A 12004-nucleotide genomic window follows, 5' to 3' on the forward strand; every position below is an offset into this window, starting at 1 on the left:
CAGTTTCCGGTCTATTGCTCTTGCGCATGTGGGATAATATGCCTTTGAAATGTCCGAATAATTTTCACTTCCAGATCCTTCAAAAACAGACCCACTGGCAACAGAGCACGAGGACACCGAAACTCGCTATCTTCTGGCCCACATACCAGCTCCACTCTCAGTAACTTAAATGTTCATGATCCTGTGCCCGCCAATGTAAAAGAAGTATGTCTCTCTCCATTTGCCTTTTTATTTAACCCCAGCCTTTTCTCCCACCTCTTTATCTACCATCAACAGGTTCCATGTACCTCCCTTACTTTTTCTTTGATCTTAAACGTATTAAAAGAACTATAAAACTGCCTTTCTCCAGAGCATTTTCTCAGTCCATTGAGATCTTGCTTCTGGGCATGTCCTCAAAATTCTGGCTCAATTAATTCTTATTAGTGCTTTCTATAGGCTTGGATGTTTCTTTTGTTTACATTTGCTGGCAATTTAATATTAAGTTAAAACATAAAACTACTGATACAGGACTATTTTTAACCTACAAAATCAACAATTTTATGGGGTTCAACCAAATGAGGTATTGTCAAAATGTCTCCCTCTTCTGCAAAATCTATGTCAAAACTTATTTTCTGCCACTTACTCCCAAGTTTCCTAAATATTATAGTTATGAAATTTCAGGTCTTAAGGAGAATTTTCATAGCCAATCCTAACAATGTATCAGATTGGCGTCTGATCCAGCCTCTCCATGGACCCCAGAGAACCGCACCGCAGGGCTTAAAGGCTGCGAGGCGCGGTTCAATCACAGGAAACTGGGAGGAAGTGAAGCTCAGGTGAAGTCCGGGCAGCGACGTCTAAGGAAATCCCAGGCTTGGCTGTGGCGCCTCTCCCCAGATTTTATGAAAACACGCTTTCTCAGGTCTTGCTGAGTTTGCTAATGTACCATGAAAACGTGCCAACAGAGCCCTGCTGGTCACCGTCCTCGGCAATATTTTTGTTTTTCCATATAAACCGATTCCACAGAGGGGAAGGCACACGAATGCACAGGCTTGCAGACCGCGGAGACAGCCTGGGCTCAGTCCCTTTCTGACTCTGCCATCTTCCCCGTCACACGCCGAGAGACTATTATTTGGTTCTGTGGTCATCTCCAGGGCATTAGGGACACGTAACAAACCTTTGTGTGTTTTAGATGCATAAGAACACATAGCCATTCTCACTCTCAAGTATGCTGAGAAAGTTGGATGCTAATATAGTGTGAATAATCATCTTACTGTATTGCACATGAAGATTTTAATTATTCCTCTTTGTCCTGGGGTTTCACCTGATTGCAAGGAAAGAGCTATGATTATCTGGAGATGTGTAATTTAATCCTTATTGTGCTCTGAGCACAGTTAGTATGTGTCTGAGATTTAATCCCTTCAGAGGGGCCTTTTGCAAAAAAATTGGCCACAAAATATCGAAATGATTTTTCCATCTAGATGACGTCTTTTAAGATGAATGATCTAAAAAGAACACAGCAAAGAAAAAAAAATGCAACCAGACTGTCATTTATTAATACAAATTTATATAGTGGCATATGCTATTGGAGAAATCAGAAATTCGTAACACACAAATTGGTACTGGAAATACAAAAATCATTTGAGAGTCAAGAAATCAGGTTGACAGCACCACAAATGTCATACTCAGCCTGAGCTGGTGTGCAGTATCCAAGAATCACAAAAGTTCCTACAGGACACAGAGACTGAAAGTTAGAAGACTGCAAATGTGTTCCAACTCCATTTCCCATCCACCAATAAAAACCCGCAGGAGTCCTCCAGGAGGCCTGGGGACAATGAAAGGCAGAAAAAGGTGCAGACTCTTCTTTCATTTAACCTTCACAGCCCACCAGTGACTGATAGCAAATAGCGACCCCGGAGGGGCTTTGTTCCCTCTCACCCAAAGGCATAGTATAAAAGGTTAGTAAAACACACACAGGCTTTAGTGAGCATGTCAGAGAAACTGAAAGCAGAGATTTGACTGAATTATAATCCCACATCAATCACCAAATGATCTGATCCCTAAATGAAGTATAAAACATAAATGAAATGAAAAATTCTGTATCAAAGGAGTCAACTTCAAGTTCTCATCTCTTAACATGTTCTATGTAATGTGTCATCCACTAGAGAAGCACCACATTCAGTCACCTGCATGTAGCGGGGGAAGGGCAGGGAGGAAGGGAGGCAGGACTACTCCGAGTGCTTTCCTTTGGCACAGGTAGGTCACGATCTCAAGGTCCTCGCAGGAAGCTGCTCTGGTCACGCAAGCCCTCCCCGTGGAGGCTGCCGGGGGCACAGGGAGATCCTGGTCTCCACCGCTTCCCAACTAGCTTCATTTTGCCACCTGCCTGCACTCTTCCCATGCAGGTGTCCCATTTTGTAGTAACGGAAGGGATGTGCAAGAAGAATATCTGAGCAAATGGAAAGATGCTGCTTTAATGTGTAAGCATCTGGCACGAGGAGCTATAAACAATGGGCCAAATCAAAGCTGCTCCTCAAATGACTGGCTTCCTGTCCTTGTAGAATTAGCGCGAACCCCCTAGGTTGTTAGAAGATTCTGCGTGCATCTGGTGAGCTTCCAGCCACGAGACACCAATTCCAGATGTTCGCGAGGCAGGGACATAGTTCTGCCTTGGACTGCCCGAGCTGGCCTCAGGTAGCACCTGACCAGTCAGGTGTTTCCAGGTCTGGGATCCCTCAATCCATCCTGTCCTGAAAATTTTACACTCACCTCAGCATGCTAAGTCAGACATTCCTCTAAATGTCCTGCTCTGGAGACCGAGTCACAGCCTCACCGCCTGCTCATATGCTATTATGACTTGTCTGTTTAGTGCTCCTTAGGGCCATCGCCAGATTCATGTCAATGTAAATCGGTGCTTCTTTGTTCCAAAGAGATTATTTCATAACCCAAGTAGAGGCAAGTTTTGGGGTTTTTTTCTACTTGCCCTTGTGATATTGCCATCATCCCCTCTCATCTCCTCTTCCTAAATTTATTCCCCTGTAACTCACCCACGACCCCAGTCATTTGTTCACTCAGCACAGGTTTCTGGGTGCTTGTTATGTGCAAGGCACTGCCGGGTGATGAAAGGCACACTCACACAGGCCCTGCTCTCAAGGAGCTTGGAGTCCGGTAGAGATGCCTAAAACCTTTCAGAGTTCACTCTTTCTAGCTTTTAGAACCAAACTGTTTCCCGTTTGGAATGTTCCAGAAAGCTCGGGTCATTCTAACACAAATATTGCAATGTGAACATGCTGTTATCCGCTCGGCGACTATGGTAGGCCATGCATCGGGAAGAGACAGCGTCTTACTCCTGAATAATGAAAAGGAGTCTCCAGTTCAAAACAACATGACGCGCATGCTTATGGCTTTGCCAGCAAGGCAGGAACCAAAAAGAAACACAAAAGCAGGCCGTGTGCACACAATGTGCAAAATCGTTAAGCTGCTATCTGAACACTAAATCATTTTAAAGCCATGGGTTTATGGCCTTGTCATGTGCTGATATGGTAAAAATAAGTGCCTGAGCTACCAGAAAAGAACCCCCCGAAAGAGAAATCCCTGAACTATGGTACCAGGAGTGGTGCCTTTATCTGCTGTGAGTAGCAGTACTCTACCTGCTGTATTAGTAGGCATCTATTAACTGATTTCACTCTGGCCTGGGCTTTCTCCTAATTTGCTTTATGCAAATAAATCACTTACTTTCCTGAAACCCTAGCACAATAAAAACCCCACAGCTAGCAAAGCACACAGGCTTGTCTGTTATCGGACTGGGCAAAGCCTGGGGTGGCAGGAAGCGGTGATACAGAAAAAGGCCAGGGTGCACTGAGCTTGTTTCGCAGCATCCTTCTACAGGGAGGACGTCCTGACACGTCCTTGGTGCAGCATCAGCTAGCTGGGAACAAGGACATCTCCCCGGCCTAGGGTGCACTGCATCACTAATGTGCTCTGAGGTGCTTGCCAGGCCCCTCCTTTCCCCAGGTTTCAGTGTCCCCGCTGTAAGGGGGGTTCTGCCATGCCCGATGTCCGATGACTGACAGGAGGGCCCCAGGTTTCTCCTGAGGGCTACAGAGAGGTGCTCTCCTCTAGAGCACTTTGAACCCCCAGGTGAAAATGCCTCTGGAAATGCAAAGTGCAATTAGAGGCCACGGAGCCAGTGCAGGCTGTCAAGTGGATACAATGAGAAATACATCGCTGTGCTGATTGGCAGAATTTTGAATGGAATCTGGGTGTCAGCAATTTGAACTCTGTTGTCCAGAGGCCAGGAAAAGCCCTAGCAGAAGAAAGCTGGAGGTGGGGGAGGAAACCAAAGGTCCTGAACCCCACTTTCTGAGATCTGCCCCCGTTCACTCCCCAGCCCCCTGAACTGCGTCAGCTAATCTAATCGTCTCCCTCCCGTCCCGATGCTAACACACTTGCTTTCTAAGACCCGCCGTCCAGAAGGAGCAACTGCAGCTACCGAGCCTACTAAAGGGATCCCCAGAAAGAACGCCGCCAGTCCCCGGGGGCTCAGTGGTTGTGCTGAATGAGGTAGCTCAGTTGTGAGTTGATGCAAGTGATGTGTGCCTTCCGCTGCTCAAAGCTCTAGTTTTCCCTTTTTACTCTGCAAGGTTATAAAAATACCAGTATTTTCCCCGTTTTATAAAAATGATTTTAGAAAAAAAAAATGCACATGGGTCTCCTCCCTTAAACTTCCGTGCCGTCCTGTAAGTTGTTGTGCACCCGGACCTCCAGGTTCAGCGTTTTCACCCTGGTGCCCGGGCCCTCGCCCAGCAGGTGGGCGTCGCGCTGGGCGCGGCGCTGGCGGCTCAGGTTCTTCTCCACCCGGCCCAGGCCGCGCCCGGGCACGTCCACCTTGCTGTTCAGGGGGTACTCCTCCAGAACGGCCTCCGGGGGCGCCTTCTTCCGCTGCGTCCGGCACCTCCTGGTGACGAAACAAGCCACCAGGAGCACGAGAAGCAGAAGCATGATGGCAGCGAGAGCGCTGCCAACGGACGCCCCGGCCTGGGACAGGGAAGCGGCGACCACCGGCTCCTGCACGTCCAGATTCAGGGACTTCATATTGGTGCCGTTCTTGACTTGGTCCCCTTCGTTGTCATAGACGAGGGAATCGGCCAGGCTCAGCAGGCCCCTGGGGTCCACCAGGTCCCTCCGGCTGCGCCTCAGAGGGGCTGTGACCGAGCGCTGGACCCGGGGCCCCGAGAGGGTGTCAGGGCCAATGATGTAGATGACCTGCAGGTACCACTGGTGTCCTGCTTCCACCTGCAGGAGACAAACCGGGCGTGTCACTGCTGCCCACAGACAGCTTCTGACGAAAGGACACGGAAAGACAGTTGCCACCACGAGCCTTGGTAGGTAAACGATTTCAAGGAAAGCATTAGCAATGGCTGGTGCCTACTATTAGAGGATTCAACCAAATAGTACGGATTCCATTTTATTTCTAAATTAGGGTGATGCTGGTCCAGCTATTCACATTCTTTTCTCTTTGTCTATCTGTGTCTAGAATAGTCCTAAGTATTTATTTTTTATGGTCTCTTTAGCTGGTAAGTGCTTACGATATCAGTCTTCCTTGATTGCAGAGAAGTAACAGTATTAATAACCACATTTATTCCCAGTGACCTTTAATTGCTTGTTATGCTAATTTACTATTTATTGATGAGCTTTAGCTAAAATAAAGTCATTCAACAAATATTCACTAAACACCCACCCTGGGCATAATAAGCAGACACTTGACGAAAATTTACTAAATCTGAATACTCCCTGGACCATCCTCTGAGTGATTATATCATCAAGTATTTTATTGCATGTCATCTGCCCCCATCTGCCCTCCACGGTTTTGAAACTTACAGAGTGGTAACAGTTCTGAAATCTAAGGTCATAGATTACTATTTGGAGGCAGAAAAAAGTAGAATTTGATCTTGGAAGTTCATGTTTATTACTGAGACTTAGAATATTGTTTTCTTATCAAATATTTGTAATTCTTGCCATTCTAAATTATTGTATTGTGCTTATGATTTTGTTAAATGTTTTCTACATGCTTGTGAAAATAGAGCCAAAAAGGCAGGCAATATAAAAATAATTAGAGAAAAACTAGAGTATAGTAGGCACCTGGGTGCACACAATGAACAGAGGCTGGGTGCAAATTAAATAACTGTATCATTGCTTTGCTGTATTGGAGATAGATGGTGAAAATTTTGGGTGAACGATAAGCTTAACAACATCAAAAGGAGGTGCCAGCAAGATGCTACATAAAGAAAATGACGGTCCACAGATGATGTGTCTCCCTTCTGCAACCTTTAGAGTGGCCTTGGTCCTGTGCTTCCCGCCTCACCACACTCACCTTATAGAGTGCGTCCACTTTCAGAGTAAATCCGTCCACGCCGGGCATGCTACTGACCACGTGGAAATCAGGCAGCTCGGAAGCAAAGTGGGCCTCAAAGGGCACGTCATGGAAGTACTTATCAGTTACCTCTGGCTGACTGCGGTCCTAGGTTTTCAGAAAGGAAAGGAAAAAAAGATTTAGAAAGACGGAACCACTGGACTGGCAAGTAGCAGTCCCTGGGAGGAGAAAGGTCTCTCCACGCCTGCCTTGGGTGCGGTGGGAAGAGCATGTGCCGCAGAAGCCCCCTCCTTAGGATGACCGCTGCCTCTGGGCACCCACCGCCCTCTTCGAGGGACGATAGCTGGAGGCCTCTGTGACTTCAAAACACGAAGAGCAGGATGGCCTAGACAAATAATTCTCAAGCTATTTGGTCTCAGGACCCTTTACACACTTAAAAATCAAGGACCCTACAAGTCTTTTGTTTATGTGGCTTGTATCTATCAAATTTTGTATGTATCTAATTTTACTGTATTAAAATGAACACTGAGAAATTAAAAAATACTAATTTATAAATTCATTTTACAATGGCAATGAAAAACCCATTACATATTAGCATAAGTAACATGTTCTTTAGAGAAAATACATGTATTCACCACCACCCCAAGAGAGCTGGCACTGCTTTACATTTTTGCAAATTTCTTGGAAAGAACTACTCTCATAACTTCTATATTCAATCAGTTGTGATATGTTGTTTTGGCTGAAGTATATGAGGAAAAAGACCTCACATAGCTATGCAGTTGGAAAAGAGAAGAATGTTTCAATAGCTTTTATCAATAACTTTTATCAATAAGTTGATAAATGATATTTTTAAAAGATTAGCTACAACGTGAAATCTGAAACCACATCAATAAACCTTTCATGCTCTCTACACTCATGAAGGAATGAGTGTGAAACAGGCAAGTCATCATATTGCTATGAAAGCAGTTTTGACCTTGTGGACGCCCTGAAGGAGTACTGGTATTGAGGATGTTCTGGGGTCTCCGGACCACACTTCTAGAAACACTGGGCTAGACTTTCCTTTTCCCGGGACATTAATAATAGCTTGTCTGGTTACCCACCATAACCATCAGATTTGGTAATATGTACTAGAATTTGGCTGAGCAGAGAGAAACAACAACAACAATATATAGATACACACACACACACACACACACACACACATAAAACCATTAAGAGTGGGGTTCTATCAGCTTTAGAAAGAATTCAAAGCTGAGACAATCTACTTAAATGTCATCACTTTAGCACCAACAGTCACACACCAGCAGCAAGAATCTGTGTTTTAGGTGTCTGTTTGGCTGAATGCATCCATACTGTGGCCCTTCATTGTAGATTGTCCCAGTGGGATCGAAGAAGGGCACATAGCCATCCTTGCCAGTACAAAGGTAGACTTTCTCCAGCTGGAGTTTGTAAGCAGAATTAAGGTTTTGTTCTGGATTCCAGAGTACTCGGCCATAAAGGATTTGACCTGGAAAGATTGAGAGGCATTAATTAGGTCAGACTTTAAGATTAAAGAGGAAAAATGTCAAAGGCAAAAAGGATTTTACACACTTGCTTAGAGCCCAAAGCGCCTCTCTATGAAGAGCTTTATGAATCCACGTGCCTATTTATTGCTTCTTTTATTAAAAATGTATTAATTAAGCATTTAAGGTACGCCAGGCACTCTGTTACAGGGGATACAAAGGTCAATGAGATGCAGCTGAGAGGACAGAAATACTAGCTAAGTAACTGCTAAAATAGCTAACATTTATCAAGCTCATACTGTTTGCTGGGTACTGTATACTAAGTCCTTCCATATAGGAACTCATGTAGTACCAGCAATTTCACAAATGAGGAAATTGAGGCACTGAATGGTTAAGTGACTTGTTGAAGGTCACAAAGCTAGGACGTGGTGAGGGATTCAAAGTCAAGGTACTTTGGCTCTCTAAAGCCCACGCTAGTAACCATCACAACACTACACTGTCATCAACCACAACAGAGGAAGGTACTTAATGTTAAATAAGCATATAGCTGAGCAAAGAAATCTGCTTGGGGAGAGGTTTGGAATTAACAAGGAGACGGTGTGTGAGCAGAATCCTGAGTCAGGAGTAGGTGTTTGTCAGACAGAACATTCGTGGTGGAAGGAAGTGGCAGGGAGAGCATTCCAGGCAAAAGAAACTTGGGTACAAAACACTGAGTGCCAGAAGGGCTCGAGTCCCGGGCACTGTGCCCTTAGTGCCTGCTATGGCAACAAGTTCTCCACCTACGCTATTTATTTAGTTTTCCCATGAGCCCAAAGAGATAGGTTCAATTATTATCCCCATTTAAAATGACTTGTCCAAGTTTTCCTATCTGTGACATTAAGGACAGGAGCTGAGCATAAATCCTCCCGGCTCTAAATGCTCGCCCGGAGCACTTGCTCTGTGGTAGGTCAGTGTAACTGGATTGGGGGATGTGTAGAAGCGCTAGGAGGACAGACTGCTGTGAAGAGAGACTCATGGTGCTGGGGATTCTGGACTGAAGTACACGGTGCTGGGGATTCTGGACTGAAGTACACGGTGCTGGGGATTCTGGACTGAAGTACATGGTGCTGGGGATTCTGGACTTAAGTAACAGGGAACACTGGAAAGTTTTAAGCAGGAGCATAATATCAACACACCTGGGCCTCAGAAAACAGAGAATGGAGGAAAGGCGAAGAGACTAGAGTCACAGAGATCAGATAGGGACTACTTTAATGGTCTAGTGATGGATATTTAAACTCTAGCTGTGAGGCAAGGGGATGGATTCAAGCAATGTCTAGGAGTCGGATTCCACTCATTTTAGTGACAGATGGGATGTGGGACATGAAGAAGAGGAAGATAACGCAGAAGTTTTTCCCTGGGGCACCTGGGGTGTGGTGATGCAGTCCGTGGGGCAGCAGATAGGGGAGAAGCATGTTTGCAGGGAGTTAGGTCCAGCTCTAGACATCTCTAGGTGTCTGAAAGCTCCACTGGAGAGGCTCGGTCGTTCCAGATTGCATGTGGAAACGAGGAATGAAGCTCAGGCGAGATCAGGGATGAGGTCAACTTTTGTGGAATCGGCTGTGGAGTAGTAGGAGTCTAGCAGGTTCAGAGTAAACAGATGGGACAGGCCATGGGAATGCCAGAGGCAGCAATGAAGTGAGACCAGAAGGATCCAAGCATGGAACCTGGGGACAGTAACACACATAGGGCAGAGAAAGGAGACCCAGGGCAGGAGAGTGAGAAGTGGTCAGAGAGGCAGGACGGTGTCAGGTGAGGCTGGTGCAAAGGAAACCAAATAGGAAAAACATGTCAAAATCCATGGATTTAGTGTCATCAACACTAAAGCTGTGGTGGGCCAAACCCAGCCTGCAACAGGTGGCTGGAGGAGTGACTGTAAAGTAAGGCTGTGGAGATAGTGTTTGCTCACCGCTCCTTTAGGAAGTTCCTCAAAGAAAAGAAAAGGTCTGAAGTGGAGGTGAGGCTGAGAATTTTTTTTTTCTGTTAAGAGCAGGACTTGGATGTGCTTTTAGGATGAGAGAAAAAACTCATATGAGGAGAAGATTAAAAGAAAGAAAAAGGCAGAAGGGGAAATTGAGAGAGGAAAGGCAGATCTTTGTTTCATTCATTCATTCATTCATTCATTCATTCATTCAAGTATTTATTGAGCACCCAGGCACTGGACGTAAGGTGTGCAAATTTCATATTTGAGCACAATCTCTATTCTCAAGGAACTTACAGTCTACTGGTAGAGGTAGGCAATAAATAAGGAAAGAATACATAAAATATATTATAAAATGTTAAAAATGGGATTAGTGCTATAAAACATAAATAGTGTTCTGTGAAAGTGAAAAATATGAAGGCCTGGTTAGACTGTCTGGTGTAGTCAGGGAAAGGCTCTTTGAGAAGATTCACTTTTTTATTGAATTCATTGGGGTGACATTGGTTAATAGAATTATATAGGTTTCAGGTGTACAATTCTATAATACATCATCTGTATATTGCATTGCGTGTTCACCGCCCCAAGTCAGGTCAAGGAGATTAACACTTAAGTAAAGGCCTGACGGAGAAGAAAGAACCAGCCTTTTGAAAAGTCAAGAGAACCATGTGTGCGGCGGGCAAGAAGGCAGCAGAGGAACCATTTCAGCAGAGAAAGCATGAGCACATGCACGTTTGGCATGCCTTTGAGGCCGGCAGGTAGTGGGGGTCATATCGCAATCTCTGAGGAACTGAGAGATAAAGCAACTGGCCCAGAGTTAGTGTGCTAGAATCTGGTTGGAAACTCCAGTCTCCTTACCATTCAGACCAGTGCTTTTCCACAGTGTGACACAGCCAATAACTAAACTGCTAAGTATGCGATCGCATTGTGAAACGACATGAAGGAATAGGGGTCTGTTCCTTGACTACTCATTGGCTGGCCTGGCATCAACCCAGGGGAATCCTCACGGGCAAGCTGACCGAAGGCTCGTGGGCAGAGACGCTGGCCCAGGGCTTGCCCGAAAACTTCTCACACCCAGCCACAGTCTGTGTGTGCAGGTGAAGGAAACCTCTCACCTTTTGAGAAGGCTCCCTTGTAATCCATTTCTGCCAGTGACATATCAGACGTGTTAGGATCCATTAGGAACACTTTCTCATTGTTGCAGAGCTGAAACTCAGTATTGAGAGAATACACAACGGGCACAGGGCGGTTGGTCTGCTGGAATGCAATGGGTATCAGGAACCTAAAGGGGGAGAAACAAGAGCTCCTTGAGAGCGGACCAACTTTGCAAAGGTCATTCGCACCTAGGTATTTGCACAGGAAAATAAAAAGTATACGTCCATGTAAAGGCATATATATAAATATCCACAGCAGCTTTATTTATCATTGCCATAACCTGGAAACAACCCAAATGCCCATCAACCTAAAAATCGACAAATTGTAGCATATCCATACCACGGAATACAGTCCAGCAATGACAGGAACAAACTACAGGTACACAACAACACGAATGAGTCACAATAACCATGCTGAGTGAAAGAAGCCAGAGAGAACAAAATGTGCAGTATCTGATACCATTTATATAACTTTCTAGAAATACAAACTAATCTGTAGGGACAGAAAGCAGGTCAGTGGGTATCGGGGGAACAGGGTGGTTAGGGGTGGGATAGGAGGGAGGGATTACAAAGGAGTATAAAGAAATTTTTGAGGAATCAGATATATTTACTATCTTAACTGTGGTGAGGTTTCACAAGTGTATTTACAGTTGACCCTTGAACAATGTGGGGGGGGAGTGCTGACACCTGCACAGTTGAAAATCTGCATATAACTTTTGACTCCCCCCAAATAGCCTACTGTTGACTGGAAGCCTTACCAATAACATACACAGTCTATTAAAATAACACATATTTTGTATGTTTTATATATTGTATACTCTATTCTTACAATAAAGTAAGGTGGAGAAAAGAAAATGTTATTAAGAGAATCATAAGGAAGAGAAAATACATTTATAGTATTTATTGAAAAAAATCCACCTATAGGTGGACCTGCGCAGTTCAAATGAGAGTTGTTCAAGGGCCAACTGTGTATGTCAAAATTTCTCAAATTGTATATACTTTAAACATGTATAGTTTATCTTATATCAATAACATGGCGACTTAA

The 12004-nt window shown here is 44.8% G+C and overlaps 1 protein-coding gene across 1 annotated transcript in view; it reads right to left on the reverse strand.

Moving 5' to 3' along the window:
- Positions 1-1526: 1526 nt before the first annotated feature.
- FRAS1 (Fraser extracellular matrix complex subunit 1) overlaps positions 1527-12004 on the reverse strand; it is a 402680-nt gene continuing 392202 nt past the window's right edge. The window contains exons 71-74 of the mRNA XM_087826788.1: positions 10921-11087; positions 7651-7856; positions 6350-6496; positions 1527-5271 (exon numbers count right to left, since the gene is read on the reverse strand). Of these exons, the coding sequence (XP_087682914.1) occupies positions 4696-5271; positions 6350-6496; positions 7651-7856; positions 10921-11087 (1096 nt within the window). The 3' untranslated portion in view covers positions 1527-4695. The remainder of the gene's footprint in view (positions 5272-6349; positions 6497-7650; positions 7857-10920; positions 11088-12004) is intronic.

This window comes from Miniopterus natalensis, chromosome 1 (assembly GCF_054644295.1).
Source record: "Miniopterus natalensis isolate mMinNat1 chromosome 1, mMinNat1.hap1, whole genome shotgun sequence".
Classification (NCBI taxonomy): Eukaryota; Metazoa; Chordata; class Mammalia; order Chiroptera; family Miniopteridae; genus Miniopterus; species Miniopterus natalensis.